The following is a 20,134-nucleotide window of genomic DNA, read 5'->3' on the forward strand; positions in this document are numbered from 1 at the left end:
TGTATTAACAAGATTCTATATATCAAGTGAATTATTTTCTTATTTTTCTTGTGGGTGTTAGACTCTCTGCCTGGAGCATGATTTATTTTGCCGGTGAACAAATTAAAGACCATTACGACAGACTTGTGTCAGAAAGAGGAGAAAGGGACACTCTTATACAGTGAAACAAAGTTTACTCTCCAAGCTAAGTGGACCATGAGGTCAGCACTTTACACACGACGAATTATTTACAATAAATTGTCTCTTTCCACAGATTGATATAGAAATTAATGGCGATGCTGTTGATCTGCATATGAAATTGGGTGACAATGGAGAAGCTTTCTTTGTGCAAGAAACCGAAGAGGAAAATGTAAGGACTTTGTGCTGCTTGATGGCTACAACATAGTAATAACACAGTGATGGGCTAAAAGTGCTTCATATAGTATTGTCAATATCCTCACTTCTGTGAAAGCTTGATTTTCTGTAACTGAATCTTAACATCTCTTTCATATGCTGCCAAGATGCTTGATGCTTTGTACAATTCTGCTGCCAGAAAGAATAAAATAACTAATTATTTTCATTAATTAGAGCATTATTTGGAAGATGTGCTGAAGTTTGGTTTTTGTTTTTTTTTTTTTTTTTTGTTTTTTTTTTTTAGTAATTCATTCTTGTTGACTGCAGTTATACTGATTGCCGTGTCTTAGAATAATTTTTGCTTTGAGTTATTACAGCTTGTGCCTCTACTAATAAAGGTAGTCTGTTTTTTGGGCATGTTTTTAATTTGCCTTACAAATTTTAGCCTAGTTTTTCACAATTTTATTTATGAAACTTTCACCAGGTAGCAGTAACTTCTTTGACTTGAGAATTTCTTTTGCAAGAATCTTTTGCAACTGGAAGGTGATGAGCCTCTGAAAAACAGGAATAATGGTTCATTTTTACTCTGATTTCCTAAGGATATGGGAGATATGTAATCACAGTATTGGTCAATCCTGAGCATTGCTTTTGATTGCTTTTGAGCCTGTTGGCATTTTTCAGCAAGTCTGAAGGAAAGTAGTTCTAAATACAAGGTTCCAAAAGGTTTAATGAAAAATAGTCAGAAAAGAGAGGAAAAAAGTCTTCTCAGAGAAGTAAAAGATAAAGTGTTAATTTCTTGTTTATTAGGAATCAGTCTTTCAAGAAAATGAGATTGATCCAGTTTTTAGTTCAGGGTGCTACTTGTTTACTTTGGGGGATCAGAGGAAGCTCTCATATTGAAAGGAGTTAAATACAATTCAAAGTGGAAGGAAAAAATAAGCATTAAGACCCCAAATGTACTTGGGGTAGGGATTTGTAACACCTACACAAGAGGAAGGTTGGGTTCTGTGTCAGTGTACACTATGATTAAAATAAAAACTGAAAGCAGTTTTTTACAGATCTGGGCTGTGTCAGACATTGATGGGAACTGATCAGTCTCATGACTTTCAGAAAGGAAGGGTGATAACCGCTGCCTTTGTCCCCAGTAGAGCGTTTTAAAGGAGCTATTGCACTTCCACAGTACATTTTGATTTATTACAAGAGTGCCTTATCTGTGTATAATGTGTTCTTGGAAGCTGGTAATTCGTGCTGAAAATATAGATGAAATTTGCTACAAAGCAAAACTGAGTTGTTTTTACTGCTTGTAGGCATTTTTTTCCCCTGCAACTGATCAACATCTTTGTTTGCCTCTTGAAGCTCTGCTTAAGGGATAAATTGCAAACCTCTCATTGATTACTTTTTCTTGCCCCTTTGGGGGCATTCAGAAAGGTCCTTTAAGGGATCAGTCTTTGTATTTTTCACATCTTGACAATCAGAAGTAATACTACTCACCATATAAATACTACTATCCATGTAAATCAGGACAATTTTCCAGCCAGTTTTCTTTTAACTTTTCTCGAGTGTTTTTTTTTTAATTGATTTTGTTATTCTTGGTTACTGATCACTAATTGTGCAGAATATTAACTTCAGTTTAGGTGTAGGCATTTGATTTCAGGGTTTCTCATAATGCAAAATCTGTGTATCGACAGTGTTGCATTAGGCTGTATTTTGTTCTCCTTTCTCTACTTCACTCTACAGCCAATGGACAAAAATTTGTTCTGTAACTCTTCATTCAATGGACAAAAATTTGTTCTGTAACTCTTCATTCAATAAAAATTTGTTCTGTAACTCTTCATTCAATTAGTTTTAAGTAGCAGATAGGACTTAGAGCACATCAAAATTAGTATCAGTGTTCTGGCTGTGTCTCATCAGTGTTCCTGACTAACCTTCATGCACGAGAGTCCAGTAAAATAACAGACAACTTGTAATTACTTCTATTCTCTACCATGAAACTGGGTTCCATAACTTTTTTCTCTTCACTATGCAAATTCCATTCTCTTCTGCCTTTGTTCCATCTTGTTTTTGTCCCTACCCAGTGTGTTTCTTTCAGACTAGGTGTCAGTGTCTTTTCAGTGTCTTGTTATAGTGGAAATAAACCTCAGGCAGTTCATAGCTAAAGCTTTTCCTTCAAAGGGCAGTGGGTTGTAATTAGGTGAGGGTTAGTTGTTTGCATGTTGGTTTTAAGGTGAGTAAATTAGAGTTGACTTTTTCTTTTTGAAAGGTACTTTACATAAATACTGTCTGACATGTATTACATGACTGAAGGCACCTTCATAATTTTGTGGGTAGCACTGAACTGAGAGGAGAGGTAGACAGGTCAGAAAAAGAGCCACCACAGAGACCCAGCTTGGCAGGCTGGGAGACTGGACCAACAAGATTCACACCAAGGTTTAACCAAGCTGCACATGCAGTCTCACGTAAGGCTTGGAAGTGTGAGCTGGCACACACAGCAGTGCAGGCTGGGATCTGACTGGATGAAGTGCAGCTCTGCATCACCTGGCCAGCAGCATGCCCTGGCTGCAGTGAAGGCAAATGTATCCCAGGTAGCATCAGCAGTAGCACAGCCAGCAGGGGAAGGGATGTGGGGTTGTCCTGCTCAGCCTGGTGTGTGTTAGATAAATCTGGAACACAGTTCTGGCCTTGCCAGTTCAGGAGACATGGAAAGTTGGAGAAAGCCCAATGGAGGGCTGGAGAAATTGAAATAGGAAAAAAAGTTGCTGGACCTTATTCTATTGAGTCTAGAGAGGATTCAGGGGAATCTAACTACAGTCTTGCAGTACCTACAAGGTAGTTGCAGAACAGAGACACTCTCTTCCTGAAGCTGCCTAGTCAAAAGATGGTGCAAAGGCATGGGGAAAATATCAACTAGATATAAGGAAAATACTTCTGTACAAAAGCAGGAATAGGTTGCCTAGAGAAGTGATAGACTCCCTCACTAGAAATGCTCAACCTTTGGCTTGACAAGGCCCTGGATAACCTAACCTGAGGCCCTGCTTTTGACAGAAGATTGGACCAGATGGTGTCCAGATGTCCCTTTCAACCTATACCTTCCCATGAATCTGTTTCAAAATAAGCAGCAGTGGATTTAATTAGCCTTTTTGTTCATTAACACATTTAATAAGGCTGGAACTGGCATGCTCAGGGCAGATAACTTCAAAAACATTCCACTGACTGGATGTTTGCCTTGCTGGCAAAATCAGTTGTTTGTGTCTGAAAACTGTGAGAATACTAATGTGCATTTTTCTGAACTTTTTGTAATCATTCTTGTCATGAACTTGGTTCCTTTCTAGATATCATCTTCATACCATTGGGCATCTTTGTGTCTAAATATAGGTACAAGGATTAATCTGTAGCTGACAACTACCCTGTGTGCACAAAACAAAGCAGAAAAAAAAATAGCCTTTTTTTTTTTTTTTTCCCCTAGGAAAAAGTTCCTGCTTATTTGGCAACATCTCCAATACCCACTGAAGATCAGTTTTTTAAAGACACTGACAGTCATTTGAAATCAGGAGAAAATGAGAGGACATGTGCAAATTCAGAAATTCCACATTCTGGAGAAACAGAGACTGTATTCACCCCAGGTTCTGTGAAAAAGAAAAAAAGAAGAAGAAAGAAATACAAACAAGATAGCAGGAAAGAAGATCAGATCTCTTCTGCTGGGACTGAAGACATTTTTGAAATGGAAATAAGCTCAGATGATGAGAAAAGTGTACAGCCCCTAAGGTAAGCTCTTCGTTAGTTACTGTTTTCACTGTTACCACTGAACATTTGAAAGGTGACTTGTTCATTTCCTCCATGCGAGTATTGCACAAGTTTTGGTAGGCTCTGCCTACCAAACACAAACAAAACTCCAAACAGGTATCATCCAAATCTTCACAGATTTGCCTTAAAATTGGGCCATTTTTTAATGAGCGTGAAATGCAGTTAAGCCCATTCTGGTGAAGAAGTGCTGCAATGATCTGTTGTGAGTGAGAAAGTTTCAATTTCTCTGATGAGGCAGAGTGATCTTCTGGTGTGTCTGGTAGCCCCTAGATAGACTGCAGTGTGGAATGCCTGTAGCACACCACATCTGAATTTGGCTTCTCTGTAACCTGAAGTTTACCATGGCAACTGAAAATTATATAAATGAATGTCCCTTCATGTTAGTAAGGAGAATTCTTTATACATGAGTGAAGAAGGTGGAGAGGGGGAAAGAGGAAAAAATTCAATCCTGTATTTTGAGGTGGATAAAATCTTTGTAAAGGGGAGCTTGTGCTTAAGTGGTAGCACATATTAATAAGCTGAAGAGGTCTATTGGGTAAGATAGGGTAGGAAGGATTAAGGTTATAAATGAAATCTATCAAGCATATAAATGCTTCAAATCCAGGAAAAGCCTATTCATCAGGGCTTGGTTTTCAAGAAAGTTAGGTGTTTCACTGGGTGGCATTGTTGTTAGATGTAATACTGGCTGAATAAATTCAAGATCAGGTCTGGGAATTGAAAGAATGTTTTGGTGTAAGAGACTAAAATGCAACTGAAAAAACTCCTTCAGTATGGATCTTAAAAGGAGTCTCAAATTTAGTAAGTACCAGACAAAAAGGTTAGTGCAACAGGAAAACATGAATCTCTTATCATACATATGAGTAGTAATACGCATCAAACAAAATCTGGATTTTAAAGTGTTTTTTTAGAGTGTCTGTGGCTTTCTTAGTTAATTTGCCTCATTTTATTAATGTCATATTTATGCCACTGAATTGTCATTTAGATATTCACTGCTCTGTTTAAGTCTTGGCATTTTGTTTGGTTTGAAATTTTTGGGTTTTTTTCAGTTTAAGTAAAGGAAGACCTTTTCTTAGTCTTTAGCATGGAGTTATTAAGACAACAATAAACTTGTCGTAATAAAAACCATCAAAAATAAAAGTAACAAATACAGGAGGAGAGAAAATATAACCCAGTAATTGTTTATTCTTTATTTAATGTGTCATTACAAATGTATGAAGTATTTAGGAATGTCATGTAATGGCTGTAATAATGGCTGCTTTCATCCAGTGTTTAGGATGCAGATTGCTATTCTAGCAATTATCTTACTTTGTCTAGAGGTGAATAAAAATGGTGTGTTGGATCAGAATGTTGAATGTTTAGTCATAGCTAAACATGGTGTTTTCATCAAGTTTACTCTGGTTTTATTTTTTCTATTCTTTATAATGAAAGTTTGGCAAGGCTTTTTATTTCTAAACTTTTTTTTTAATGTGTATAAGCAGAAACAGCAGTAGAAGTACATTATCAGACAGGGTGTTATAAAGCAAAAAGAAGATGATTTTGTAAAGGAATGGTGTTTTCTTGTGAACAGCAAGTAAATGCAGGACTGAAACAATAAAACATTGTAATGGTGAAGGCCCAAATACATTAGGTTTGTGGCTCTCTGTCAGTTATTCAAGCTTATATAAACTCATTTCAGTGGGCTACTAGTGCAGGAAATGAAATGCCTTGGAATAGGCATGCATTTGTTTTCTTCCCAGCTGAAGATATGGTTGTGAAAAAGTGTAAGTTTTCTCTTCAAACTCCATGGGGACATAAGGTGGTATCAGTAGTTTTGTTTGAGGTTATGTTGTTTTGGTTGGTTGTTTCTTGGGTGGTGGTTTGGTTTTTTTTTTTTTAGTTATAAGTGTGTGGCTCTGAAAAGGAAGAAGAAAGATAAGAAATTAGAAATTTAACTGTTCTTAGGCATGGTTTCAGGTTTCAAAGTGAAACTAGGAAAGGAAAGGGGAGGTTGATGTTTTAACAGGAAGGTCAAAATTCAGTCACAGGTGCCAGTATATAATGTCTTATCTCTTTGGTTTTTTATAAAGCAGAAAACAAGATGTTTCCTGTTTCTTGGGAAAATCTATTACCAAGTGTTTATCACCTTCTTTCAAAGTATGTTCTTTGTCTTTTCCAGCTATGATTTAGATATGTTAGTAGTGCTAGACTTATATAAAATAATATTAGGAAAACTGAGATTACAGTATGTCCAACTCAGAAATAGAGGACATTATTTCTCCAGTGCTAAGGGTGTTGAAGGGTCAAAGTGGTTATCTGTCTCTAAAATTGTATATATTTAGATTATATGTAAAGTGGACAACAATGAGAAGATGTGGTAGTGCTGTTTATAAATGTTGCAAAATAAATAGCTTAGAGTTGATAGTGCAGCTTGAAGTTACACGTTGATGCATACTGATTTTTCCCCTTGTATTTTCAATTATCTTTGACTACATTTAGATATTTAACTTTTGTGTTTATCCACTTTATCAGTTGTTTGATTTTTTGCATCCTTTGTATGAACCCTTCTTGTTGCTAATTTCCAGTGAATAAAATTTGTTCAGTTCCAGCCATGTGTCATCCTGCCTCCCTCCCCACTGAAGTAACGATACTAAGGACCTCTTTAATATTTTTTTTGTGCTTACTTAGTTGTTCAATCATACTTTTTTTTCCTCCTGTGGAGATACTTAGTACTGCCAACAACGATAGAATGAAACATATTTCTGTCACACTTAGCTTACTTTATGAATACAAAGGATGTACAGTCTGTGCAGTTCTCATCTTAAGTCAGGCAGCATCATCAGGTTTCATAAGAATACTACTGCAGAATAAGAAGTGGAGCTGAAAAAACATTTTTAGACTTAAGCATTTACCATAACCTAGACTGTCTTCCAAATGAAAGACTTGTGCAAATGGGGTAGATCACTGTAACTGCTTAGTGTCTAATTGAGTAGGAATGCAAATTCTAAATATTTACACATTTGATAATAGCAGAATGTTTTATTTCCTCCATCCATAAGAGAAATGAGCATCAGCATTCCAGAACAAATCCAGTGCAGCTTTGCACTGGAATGAAAATAGTTTTTTCTTTCACAATAATGGCTTAAAATGATTTCTATTGCATTTTGCACTCAAATTCCAGTCATGTCTTCTTTGTATTCTTATTATCTACTGTATAGCCATGATGCCCTTGATCTAACCTCAGACACGTTAGTTGTATCCTGAGAATAGGTATTTATTCAGTTAAATTCAGAAAGCTGTAAAAAGATCTGAAGTACTTTATGATGGTAATATTTCAAGGGGACTTCTGTGTAAAATAGGGTGTATGCCTGTTCAGTGGGCCTTACTGTTGGTTGGGTGTGGGTCTGATGTAGATATTGAGTAGATTTCCCAGTGCAAAACAATCTCCACTGTTCAGAAAAGTGCATTATTTTGTCCTTGTTGTAGTTGATGTTAATCTGTAAGCTCTTGGGTAAGTTGTGATGCTAGTACCTTCCCCTGGTTTCCTACTGTTTAAATTTGTCAAATGTACTTTGTCAAAACTAACCTCTCTAGTTCCACTTTTCCAGTGATTGTAAAATTCACTGGAAAAGTGGAACTAGAGAGGTTAGTTCCACTCTAGTTCCACTTTTCCAGTGATTGTAAAATTCACATAATAAAGTTCACTGTGTAAAAATTTATGTTCATCTTTGTGTTTTGTTAATATTATCTTCCTGTGAAGAGTAAAATCACTAACCATTACTCATGTAGTGTAGTATCATTTATGCTATTGAGATTTCTTCAGTATTAACTTCCAGGAGTAGTAGATTTTAAAATTTGTAATATTTTCAAGTATTAATAGTAGTTTTTAAATACTTTTAAAGTTACATAAGGTGTCTTGCAAACAACAAATCCTTTAAGCTATACACTCCTTACAGTTGCTCTTAGTTTTTTTTTTTTTTAATAATATCTATGTAGTTTCTTTTACTGAATTAGTAACACAGATTTCTTATAGCTGAGTTAATGTCTTATGTGTCTCCACAGAGGATCTTCAAATTCATCACCAAAGGGTGAAGAACAAAAAGAGTCTTTGATTTATCATTCGAAAGACCATTACCCCTTATCTGATGGAGACTGGTCCCCTCTGGAGAAGTAAGTCACTTTGTAATGTCATCATTTGTGTAATGATGAGTAATTATGTAAAAAAAAAAAAAATTGCTATGCCTTTTTACTGTTTTTCCCCCTCATCTGTAAAACCGTCAAACTTGCCCAACTTCTCTGATATCAAATGCAACACTTAATTAGAAACCTTGGGAAATTTACAAAATTTATTATTTCACTGTTAAAGAGAGAAAATACTGTTAACAAGCTGAGAAGGGTATGGAAAGTTGGTATGTTCCCCATGATTCACCCTAGCATAAGTAATACTTGATCTGCAAGAACACAAAAGTGATGAGTATGTTAAGGTACATTTTACTATGTGAAGTAATCCTAATTGCTCAAGGTAAAGCCAGATCCTGAAGTTGATTCATATTCCACTTCAGAACAGGGGATTTGCTGAAGTTCTGGTGTCTTTCTTTGTCTAGAGATTGTGAAATCATCATCAGTTGACTGTGAATTCTTAAAAATGGCATAATACAACTTTCCAGTCAGTTTTCAGTGACCAAGGCTCTTCTGTACGCACATTCAAGTACATTCTTCAGTACATTCTGATGTTCATGCTATTCCTCTTGCATTCAGTTTGTAATTTTTCAAGGCTCACATTTTGGATTTCACCACTGTAACCTTAATTTCTATATGCATAAGAAAGCATTTTGTGCATATGTGGTAGTATTTGAAGTGAATTTTGTACTTTTCCTGAACCTTGGACATACAGGAGAGGGCATATATGTCTCACATAGCATGCTAAGCAGTATCTTGATTCATCTGAACTCTTTGGCAAGTGTCTAGCTGTACTGCTTTTCAGTTTGATGGAGGAATCTGCCTCATAGCAGGTACATTCACAATCACAAGGTCAGTGAGGATTACTTTTCAGCCTTCCATGATGGCCATTGTTACTTATTACCTGCTCAGTGCACAGGTACATGTCCTTCTGCATCAATAGGTGGTGCAGAATGGAAGAGTTCAACCTTCAGCTAATATTTTTTGAAGTGTGTATGATCTCTCAGCTTCAGGTGTTTGCAGGGCTGTGGCCTCAGTGGAGTCAGAATGTACCACACCATGCTTGGTGCCTGCTAATTCCCCCAGTGCATAGCTTGTTAATGAACAGAAGCAGTTGGACAGGAAATCCCATTATCATTCCTTTTTATGTTTTGGGCTGACAACCACATCCTCAATTACACTTAATGAGATGCAGTCCTGAAATGTTCCCCAAAGGTTTGTGGTTTGTGACTGAAAAGCAGTCACAGTGTTTGACCCTTAGGACTGACATGTTGCTGTATGGATTATTATCACCTAGATGACTGTAGCATGGAGGCTGATACTTATTTTTAGCTTACAAAACTCTGAGCTAACACAGACAAGCAGGTTATATCTGGGAGAGAATTCATGCATCTCTTCTCATTTATGTGTTATGGGGCCAGTCTGCTCTGATAACTTGTTTGTGCCTCATGTGAGGCATCTGGGCTTTTCACAGTTCTGGGGTTGTTTTTAACAGAAAGCTACCCAGTCCAGATTGCAGTTCAACAGAGAAATTGCCAATTTTCCTTTTTGTCTTTGGGGAAGATGTTGGGTCAGGGATTCTCTGACACATGCCACCTAGGAGAAGAGAAATTTTGCTTTAAATTGCTTCTCCTAAGCCATCAAAGAAAGATTTTATCATGTAGCTATTGTACAGAAGAAGAGAAATGGGAGGTTTTAATAACCTCCTTTTTGGTGATCTGAAAAAGCTAACTAACTTGTAGTTCATTTAGCTATCTTGCTCTTCAGAACCCTTGCAGGGAGCTCAAGGAAGAAAATAGCACAAGTCCTTTCCATGGGGACTCTTCTGTTTGCCCTACTCAGTGCAATGAGATGGAAAGCACAGCTATTAACTATTTGATACCTGATGCCATCAGTATTCTGCCTGTTGGCAATGTTGGCACAGCTAGGTCACTATTGCAAGCATGGGCCTTGTGGTTAAACACTTCTGCCTGAGAGTGACAGTGAAAAACATACCTTGAGGGAAATAGAATAGACTTAGGGTCCCAAAGCCCTGAAATAGTCAATCTTTTGCAGGATCTGCTGAATATTGAGAATTAGACTTAGAAACAGGTTAATATTGTGCATAGCTTCCAGGTGACTTGTGGTGTAGGTGGAATAAGTTATTTGACATGTAGGGAAAGTTAGTTCATGTTCTTCCTGAAAACAAAGGCGTACATGTATTTTCATCAGTGTGTCACGTTAAACAAGCCCCTCTAACAGTACAGAAAGTGTCATTCCTGTATAACATTGTTAATGGAGAACTGAGGGGGAAAATAGCAGTTTTCTTTTTGTGTCCATGCGTGATGAAGGCTGGAAGTCAACTGAGTTGACAACTCACCATTGTAGAGATGTTTAAATGTCCTGATATCTTGGATTTTTAGGATGTCCTCTGAGAGCAATATGATGGATTCTTACTGTCTGGATTGTGATCTGTGTTATGTCTATTTTTGCAGTCTGAATTGTGATCGCAGTTTAGTCCTGTATGATACTACAAAACCTGAGTTCCTCAAACCTTCAGAAAGTTTGATATATGGTGCTGAATTAGGTAATCCTTGCAGGAGTTTTGTATGGAAAAAAAATTCCATAAATTAAATACCTGTAGGGAGTTACTTTAAAATTTTCAGTATTAAATCATTGAACAACCCAAATTGGAAGTGACCCAAAAGTTCATCTGGCCCAAGTTTTCATGGGAGAGGGAGCCTCAAAGAGATTGTCTCGCACCCAGATCAGTCACAAATTACAAGTGCAGCAAGTGCAAAGACAGGCGTGCAGTCGAGTGCTGGGATGACACAAAAAAAAAAGCTGAACATAAGCTGGGATCTGTGTGGTTGGGAGCAGCCTTGCTGACCTGCGGGGACAACAAGCTGAGCCTGAGGCAGCAGAGCATGGCTGCAGCAACAAAGGCAAACTGGATCCTGGGCTGCATCCACCGGGCATTAGTGGCAGAGACAGAGATGTGATTATCCCTCTCCTTTTAGTGCTGGTCAGGCCACACATGGAGGGCTGTGTCCAGTTCTGGTCCCTACAATTTAAATTCAGATACTGAGGTTTGTTTATATAAATCCAAACCATAATATGTTATGAATGTCAAAGTAAAAAGAGCACCATTTCTATAATATGGAATATAATTGCCCTATTCAAGGAAGGATAGACCAAACCTTGAGTTTCCTTTGATGTCTAACATTCTAAGTGCTAAATGATTTTGAAATCGCTCCTTTCTAGCATTTTGTAGGGTGTTCTTCTGGCTAAAATGTAATCTCGACTGAAGTAAATTTTACAAGTCTGTTTCTGATTTATGGATAATAACAACTGTAGGAAAAACAGGATGGATTTTAAAGGTCATTTAGTCCAAACACATCTGAAGGAAGTTTCCAAGTTATCTCCTTTTCCTTTTTAAGTTATCTTCTGAATGTTTTTTTCTCTGCATTGGGAATTGATGTTGTTTTGTGCACTTGTGAGTTATGTTTGCAGCACTTTCATTATTCAAGTCTCTGCATAGTGAGCTGAAATGCTATATTTTTACAGAGCTAAGGAATTTAAAACTATTTTGTCTTACTTTTTGATGAACTTTTTAGTTTTGTTCTTCTTCTGTTTGAAAAATGGAACATGGGCTGAAGAGAGGGCTATTCCTGCACTGCAGATGCAGTGGAGGAATCTGTTTTGTGTGATCACTATGTAAGTCCTTTAATGTCTTTAATGTGATTTTGGTTTTAACCTAATTTCTCACCGTTTGAAAACCCTGCTGGGCTTCTTGCCATGTTGCCAAATAATTGAAGCTCTGTTAAGCTGTTGAAAACTCTACCAACAGTAGCTGGACAACAAATGCATTAATGCATTTTAAACACTGGCGTTCTTTTTTCTTTTTTCTTTTTTCCTTTTTTTTTTTTTTTTTTTTACTCTTACTGATTTGGTAGCCCTTTCTCTGAGCAAGTCTGCCCTAAAAGTGATTCAGAACTAGAAGTTAAGCCTGCTGAGAGCTTGCTCAGATCTGAATCTCACATGGAATGGACATGGGGAGGATTCCCAGAGTCAACCAAGGTAAATGTCTTTATTGTCTCTAACTTTGTAACGGTCTTTTGGCATATTTAAGACTTTCTTAGGGGAGGATTAGAAATCTGTTGGTGTTGTTCAAATGCAGCTGGAATGGGGAAGTAGCAGCCCCTAGTGGCAGGCAGAGAGAATCAGCTTTGTTGAGTTCAAAAGTTGCTCGACAAAGTAATCCCAGAAAACCTAGCAGTGAAAGTCTGAAATTTTTGAATTTTTAGTCAGAACCTGAAGGAAACAATTTAAGTAGTTAATTTTCTTTATTGTAGAGTAAGTTCTGTTTCATTCTAGAGGAACTGTAGCCTTGATAAGAGTAAACTTGGTATCTAACAGAGGCCTTGGTAAATCCACACTTAAACTTTCTCCTTGCTGTGGCTTGATCAAGTCAGTTCTTTCTCTATGTCAGTTTCTTTACTGAACATGTAAATAAGCTCCTATGAAAATTCTTTTGCAGGGAACTTTGCTAATATGGTGAGACATGTTTTCTGTTGCTACAGTACTTGTTTAAGTTGTTTTCTGGTTTCCTTGTGTGATGAGAACTTGTACCATGAGTACAAATTTAATGTTTAGAAGGGAATAACACAAACGGCTGAGTGAAAGGATTGACTAGACTTTTGTTTTTCAGATAAGTAAGAAAGAAAAACTGGAACATTGCAGAACAGCTACCATTACTCCATCAGAGAAGACTCATTTTAGGGTTATCCTCAGCTCTGATGAAGTTGAAGACGACGATGATGTGAAAGATTCTGTCTGTACAGTACTGAAACCTGAGCCAAGAACTCATCCTCTCCTTAAGCAGATGGATGTTAAAGACTCTCTTGCTTCTGCAATCGTAGAACCGCAAGTTCCCTTGCCAATGGATGGTGATCATCAGCCCAGAATATTGATGGATCCTTTACCTGAAACAAAACCAACAGCAAAAACTGACTCTCCTTCAAAAAAGAAAGGTATGGAATAAAGCTCTTGATTCTTACCCTCAGTGTGATGTACCAAACTTGAGGTCTTAGTGGAAAAAGTGTAAATGTGCCTTTTCAGTTTTTCCTACTTTAAAGTTTTATCTGACTAAAATTATAATGAAAACTATGGAACTTAAAAATCATACAAATGAGTGTGAATCTTCCATGATTATGTTTGTATTTAATGTGTCTGGGTAACTTCATCTTAATAATCTTAATTGTTAAAATTAACAGGGGTGCACAAGCGAAGTCATCATCAAGGCCCTGATGATATTTACTTGGATGACCTAAAGGCTTTGGAACCTGAAGTTGCAGCACTCTACTTTCCCAAAAGGTAATTTTGAAGTAAAATGCTGTAAATCTGGGTAATTCTGCAATTGCATGACCTGCGTCATTACATGTATTATTTATGTGCCAGTTCTGATAAAAAGAATTGGACTTCAGGTTTTGGGGCTTTTGTGAAGTATTCAGTACTTATCTCATTGTGAAAATTCTAATTTGACAAGAAACACATTGAAAGATCACATGGGAGGGGACAACTGAGAGTTTTCCGCTTTGTGGAACCTGTATGTTCTGCAGACGTAGAGAGAGTATGTTTAAACTACTTTTGTACCAGTACTCTTGTTCAGCCATATTGCAAACTTTTCAGTGGATCAAACTAGTGACTCCAGCCGTAAATGACAATGTGATTTTTTTTTTTTAAAGGTCATTTTTCTTTTCTGTTGTACATTTTGCAACACACAGTGTTCTAAAAACACTAAAAGCAGTGCCCTTTTTTCTTTTTTCTTACTTTACAACTTTCTGGTAAAGATTGAGGAGCACAGTATTATTCTGCAGAAGCAGAACGCAGAGGATGTTTTCTTCATTTAAATCCAATTTAGGCAAGAAATGCAATTATTGCCAAATTGAAGGGGATGTTAGGAGAACTGGAAGCAGTCTGCCAATATTATGAAGGGCTGGTGTGGCTGTGTGTGTCTGGGCTTTTTGTTAGGTTGGTTTTAAATTTATATTGTGAAATTACTTAAGAATTCCAAAGCAAGATTTTTTGGGGGGGAATAATCCTATAGTGTGTTCTGTAACCTAAGATCTACATTTTTTTGCAAGTAAAATACTTTTTACTTTCTTTTAGTGATTCTGATCCTGGCTTCAGGCAGTGGACAGAGTCAGATACTCTTTCTGGTTCCCAGTCACCCCAGTCAGTGGGAAGTGCTGCTGCTGATAGTGGTACAGAGTGCATGTCTGATTCTGCTATGGACTTGCCTGATGTTACACTTTCACTTTGTGGAGGGCTCAATGAAAATGGAGAGATTTCTAAAGGTATGTGAAAGACTAAAAGAGAAAGACGAATTGAGCTTAGGCAGCTAGACAAATGAAGTGGCTTGAATGCTCAGATTTCCTCCTTACAAAACTTTGGCTTATTAACTATTCTCACATTGAAAAAAAGGGATAGAAAGTCTTTCATTTTCCTAAAATTCTCAAGCATTTTCCAAGCAGAGATAGCAGAATTGAACTTCATATTAATGAAGGACACTTGATGTCTTGAGAAGCTTTCTGTCTCCTTTTTTGTACTATATATTATTTATCTGACCAACTACAACAATTTCTGGTTGCCAGTCCTTGCTTATTCCTATGTAAATCTTAACAATTCATCTTCTTTCCAATTGCCTGACAATTTTTCTTCTTTTTCAGTTTTTTTTTCAACCCCTTTATGGGAGGAAAAAAAGCTGTGTTGGACTATGTTTTCTGCTCTACTTCTATCCCAAATGATAGTTTACCTCTAGGTGATTTTTCTTTCTTAATGCTTTAGTCTGTTTACTATTAAAGTTGTATGTATTTTTGAAGGAGCTTTTAGGAGCATAAAATCTTCAAGGACATATGCTGCAGTGTTTTAACATTACTTTTTTAAATGGTCATCCAGTCTCTAATACATTAAGTGACATTTGGGTGCTTATTAGTAAAAAACTCAGGACTGGTCTTGTGGTAACATGGTAGCAGTGCTGGATTTGATTGGAAAGAGGGATGTCTTGATTGCAGGGATCTTACACTGAATCATGGATTTCTGCAAGCATATATAAAAACTAGTTGTGAAAAGGCTACTTAGTGATAGTAGTAGTTTTCCAAACCTGACACCCTTCCCTTCTTTTTCTAGTGTAGAATGTAGGCCTCTTACCTGCAGTCATAATTTTGGAAGAAAATTTGCCTAGACAAGCATGGCTTTCTTTTTCCAGCCTTTGAACTGAGTTAGTTCCTCCTTATCCTTCCTCTTCTAATTTCTTAATGCTCTTTACTGTGACTGTTGAAGTGATTCAAGGCTTTTTCTGTAGGGAAAAGGCCTTGACAGGTGGGCCTCAATTGCCACCTCTTTAGTGATGCTGCAAGATCAGCAATCTGAAATGACAGAAGGGGTTTTCCTAGATGTAAACGAATCAAAAATCTTGATATTTTATGTTACTACTTTCTAATTAGAATCTCTTTCTATTGCAGAAAAATTCATGGAACATATCATTACTTATCATGAATTTGCTGAAAACCCTGGACTCATAGACAATCCTAATTTGGTAATACGGATTTATAACAGGTAAATTCTCTGTGTTTTGTAATTAGGTTATAGAAAATCCCGTTTCATATCTGGTCTCTGAAGTGAGCATGTTTCTCAGCTTCCATTGGATGTGTGTGAATCTGTTTGAACCAAAGATTTGCATTAAATTTAGCTTTAGCTTAAGTGAGATTTTTTTTCCTGTAATTGCCACTGATGTTGAATTGTATATATTAAAATTGCTCTGCTTGCAGAAGATGTTAATGTTAGTGGTTGGTAGCAAATACATGTTTTCATCAACACAAGGGCAAGTTTTTCATGCTGATATTTATTGATCTGTAGATTTTTAATATCTTACCAATAACATGTTTTAAAACAGGTATTATAACTGGGCATTGGCTGCTCCGATGATTCTGAGTTTGCAGGTGTTTCAGAAGAGTTTGCCTAAGGTAAATAAATAAATGCATACTTTCTTTGAAAAGTTTGTATGTAGTAACACCTGATTATCTCTTTGTTTTTCTATACTAATTAAAAACATGTCTAATTTTTCAGGCTACTGTTGAGTCTTGGGTCAAAGAAAAGATGCCAAAGAAGTCTGGAAGGTGGTGGTTCTGGCGCAAGAAAGAAAGCATGACTAAGCAGGTGGCTGAGACCTACTGGGGTTTTTTTTTTTTCTGTTAGATGTTAAAAGATAAAAAAACAGTTATTTGTCAGAAGTACCTCAAAACACTGCTCGTATAGCTCAACGTCAGTGATGGCCAGCTGATGCTGCAGCAGCTGTAGCTGCATCTGTTTATTTAGCCTCAAATACTGCATCATTGCCTGGTGCTTTAGTTGCGTCAACAAAATTTGTCTGCCTATTGCACATTAATCTTAGAATTCTTTCTTCTAAGCCATAAGCAGTTATGAGAGCTACTCTTCAGTCACTGCAGTATGTTTTAGAAATGTACACACAGATAAGTAAGTAGGTGCTGCACTGCCCAATACTTAAGCTGAGACGCCCTATTTTAGACTAAATTAAGCTTTCTAAACCTTGAGTATGGGCCCTCAACTTACTTCCCCACAAAAGAGTGATTTATAAGCTCAGAGGCTGACAGCTCCTTTTAATGCTAAATTTATCATGTTAAACTAGCAGTTCCCAATTTCTGGCACACACAGAGTTTTGTTTCCTGAAATAAGAAAATGCTGTAATAGAGAATTTCTTCATAAGCATCCTTTTTTAAAATAACTTTTAGAAATTATTATACAGAATGGTGATTCTGAGACTTAATATAGTTTATGTACCTAGTTTGGTAGGTATTTTTAACTTGGATTTGTTTAAAATGCCTAAAATGTCAATATATTCTTTATTATCATGTTGCTTTAGATACCAGAGGCAAAAGAGGGGAAAACCGAGACGCAAAGAGCAAATGAACTGCCAGCAACTATAAAAGAGCAAGTTAATAGTAGGTGTGTTCCTGTCTGAAGACTTATCTGTGGACTGAATAGTGCCTTTTTCCTTTTTTTTTCTTTTTTCTTTTTTGGAATGAAGAATTCAGTGTTATGTACTGTGGGAAAAAACATGTAAGCTACTGAAGAGGAACCAGATGTGTATAGCAAACAACTCAGCAAAATAATGTGGCAGCAAACATTGTAGGAACTACAAATACACTACAGTTATTTCCTAAATACTGTTGTGTTTATTTCTTAAATCATAACAGAAGTGACAGAACAAATACATCCATGGTAACCTTTATCAGTAGGCCACTGCTCTGTAAATACATTGATACTGTTTCTGATACACTTTGTAATATTTTTTTTTCTTTTGTGAAGGCCTAATACTGTATTAATAATTTGAACCATGTGGAATTTTTTGTAACATTAAATAATTGAAACAATAAAATAGTATTCATCACAGTGCACATGTTGCCCAAGTTGTGGTAGATAGCTATCAGTGCTTAAAAGCACAAAACTCTCCCATTCTAGAGTATTTATTATGCATATGCATATTCCTGCATGATTTTGCAAAGGTACTTGTAAATGTTGGTTTTTTAAAGGTTTAAAGAACTAAATATATTGTGATTTAATACTTCAGAGAAACTAAACACTGCTTTTAATCTTGAAATCTCTAATGAGCAGGAAAATAAGTCAGTGAATAACCTTAAAAGGTGAGCTACTCCACTAACACCCACAGTTTAAATGCCATAGTAACTGAGGTAGCCTTTTTTAAAAACGAAGCCCTGCTACCCATTCAGTGTCCCTTTTCATCTGCAGTTTACCTAATTCATCAACACAGTATTAATGACCACCTGACACTGCATCTCTACTAAACCCATTGTGTATGGAGCCGGCTGAGAATAGTCATGTTTAGAGCTCCACCAGTACTGGCATTCCAAGTCTTACTTGCTTACTGGCATGTACTGGCTTTATCTGGGCATTCACTACACCATAGACTTCCTTAATTTGTGCTATCAGGGAGCAGCAAATCCTCAGCAGAAATTACTCTGGCATAAGCATCTTACCCTGTTAAAGAAGGATTTTATGTAGCTTACATTTATTCTGGTTAATGTCACGTTAGGCCTCCAGAGGATGATTCTTCTAGTGATGAAGCATCCCAGGAGTTGAAGGAATCCCTGAAAATGGATTCTGCCCCAGCAGAGCATCCACCCCATGGGAACGTTACATCTTATAAGAAGTCACTTAGACTGTCTTCAGACCAGATAGTAAGTGACATGCCTCTCTTGTGCATAGGATGATTCCAAATCCTTAAAAATTTTTTTTTTAATTTCTTTAAAAAGAAATTTAACATGTGTTCCTGTGCAAGGGTAGGCAGCTGCAGGGAATTTCTGATAATTTTTTCTGTTTTTTTTTTTTTTAAGAATATGTTTGAATTAAAAAATAGTAATTTCTTATTAAATTCTATATTCAAACTTCTATGTTAAGATGTTTCCAGAAAAGTGGCATTGTTTGCTTCTGCAGTTTGGATATCCTGGGATCTGCACATCTGTGTAATAGCATACATTTAAATTGGTATGCAGTTTATTCACTGTGGTCTAACCTAACTTAAAAGTTAGTTCTGCTACTGTCTAAATGTACGATTTTCATCAGAGAAGGTTGAAGAAAGCATCCACTAAGCAGAAGATACTGTTGTATCCTATGGCAAACTGAGAGTTCAGTTTGACAGTGCTGCAAGTCTGCTGTAGGAGCAAGAATTAAAGTAGCAGAGGGGGAGATACCTGCTGCTGTAAGCAGTACAAGAACTGCGGACATACACATGTACCCAGGCTGCAAGAGACTTGGACAGCAAAACTGTGTGCCTGTGTTAAACCATGGTTCACTTTTTGATGAGTTAATCAAGATAGACAAGGAAGAATATATGAGCCATTTTGTGCAGCTCATTTATGATTCCGAAATCATAAAAATTTTAGAGGTCAGGCAACTTACATTTTCATTTACTTTTATCCTACAGGCAAAGTTGAAGCTCAGAGATGGCCCTAATGATGTTGTATTTAGTATTACAACCCAGTATCAAGGGACTTGCCGTTGTGCAGGAACAATATACCTCTGGAACTGGAATGATAAAATCATAATATCAGACATTGATGGAACAATAACCAAGTAAGTATCTTAGGAGATTTTCTTTTTTTTTTTTTTAATCTTGCTTTATTGATCTGGCTTTTCAAAACAAGGTAAAGAAACTTTATTTAAGACAACTGTTAGAGGATGTTAATAACATTGCTTTTTATTTCAATTTGTACTTGCCTTTAAAACAAACTAGAAAATGTATTTTAAAAGAATAATGCCAGGATGATAACATTTACCATGTGATTGTTCCCTCTATTAGACTTCTCCAGGTTTAGCAGCCACAGGTTAACTTGGAAACTGACTTGTATTGTATGACCACACTAATTGCTCTGTCTGGACTATTTATTAATTCTCTTTTTAAATAGATAGGACCTTCAGAAATATTTCTGTAAATATTCTCTCTAAATTGTATGTTCATTAGTGGTTGTCCTTAACAAAACTCATATACCACGTGTCAGGTACCTTTGATTCTCCTTTTAGGTCTGATGCTTTGGGGCATATCCTCCCTCAGTTTGGCAAGGACTGGACTCATCAAGGCATTGCAAAACTCTATCATTCCATAAACGAGTGAGTATGCAATCTATGAAACAAGTAGGATTTTCTGGAATATGGGAATTAGTGTATAAGTAATTGGATAGTTGTTAAAAATTACTCAGTTTATTAAAATGTACTGGTTCAAAATGCTGGGAAGAGGGCAACTTGTGTCATACACAAATTAAACTAA

The 20,134-nt window shown here is 36.6% G+C and overlaps 1 protein-coding gene across 2 annotated transcripts in view; it reads left to right on the forward strand.

Moving 5' to 3' along the window:
• Positions 1 to 20,134, forward strand: part of LPIN2 (lipin 2) — a 44,294-nt gene that overhangs the window by 16,416 nt on the left and 7,744 nt on the right. For both annotated transcript variants that reach the window (XM_059858827.1, XM_059858818.1), the window contains exons 3-16: positions 254 to 349; positions 3,797 to 4,095; positions 8,173 to 8,280; positions 12,225 to 12,348; positions 12,980 to 13,301; positions 13,545 to 13,644; positions 14,440 to 14,627; positions 15,795 to 15,888; positions 16,226 to 16,295; positions 16,399 to 16,488; positions 17,213 to 17,295; positions 18,404 to 18,548; positions 19,295 to 19,443; positions 19,891 to 19,977. In XM_059858827.1, coding sequence (XP_059714810.1) covers positions 254 to 349; positions 3,797 to 4,095; positions 8,173 to 8,280; positions 12,225 to 12,348; positions 12,980 to 13,301; positions 13,545 to 13,644; positions 14,440 to 14,627; positions 15,795 to 15,888; positions 16,226 to 16,295; positions 16,399 to 16,488; positions 17,213 to 17,295; positions 18,404 to 18,548; positions 19,295 to 19,443; positions 19,891 to 19,977 — 1,955 coding nt within the window. The remainder of the gene's footprint in view (positions 1 to 253; positions 350 to 3,796; positions 4,096 to 8,172; positions 8,281 to 12,224; positions 12,349 to 12,979; positions 13,302 to 13,544; positions 13,645 to 14,439; positions 14,628 to 15,794; positions 15,889 to 16,225; positions 16,296 to 16,398; positions 16,489 to 17,212; positions 17,296 to 18,403; positions 18,549 to 19,294; positions 19,444 to 19,890; positions 19,978 to 20,134) is intronic.

The sequence above is a fragment of the Haemorhous mexicanus genome, chromosome 1 (genome assembly GCF_027477595.1).
Source record: "Haemorhous mexicanus isolate bHaeMex1 chromosome 1, bHaeMex1.pri, whole genome shotgun sequence".
NCBI classification, from domain to species: Eukaryota; Metazoa; Chordata; class Aves; order Passeriformes; family Fringillidae; genus Haemorhous; species Haemorhous mexicanus.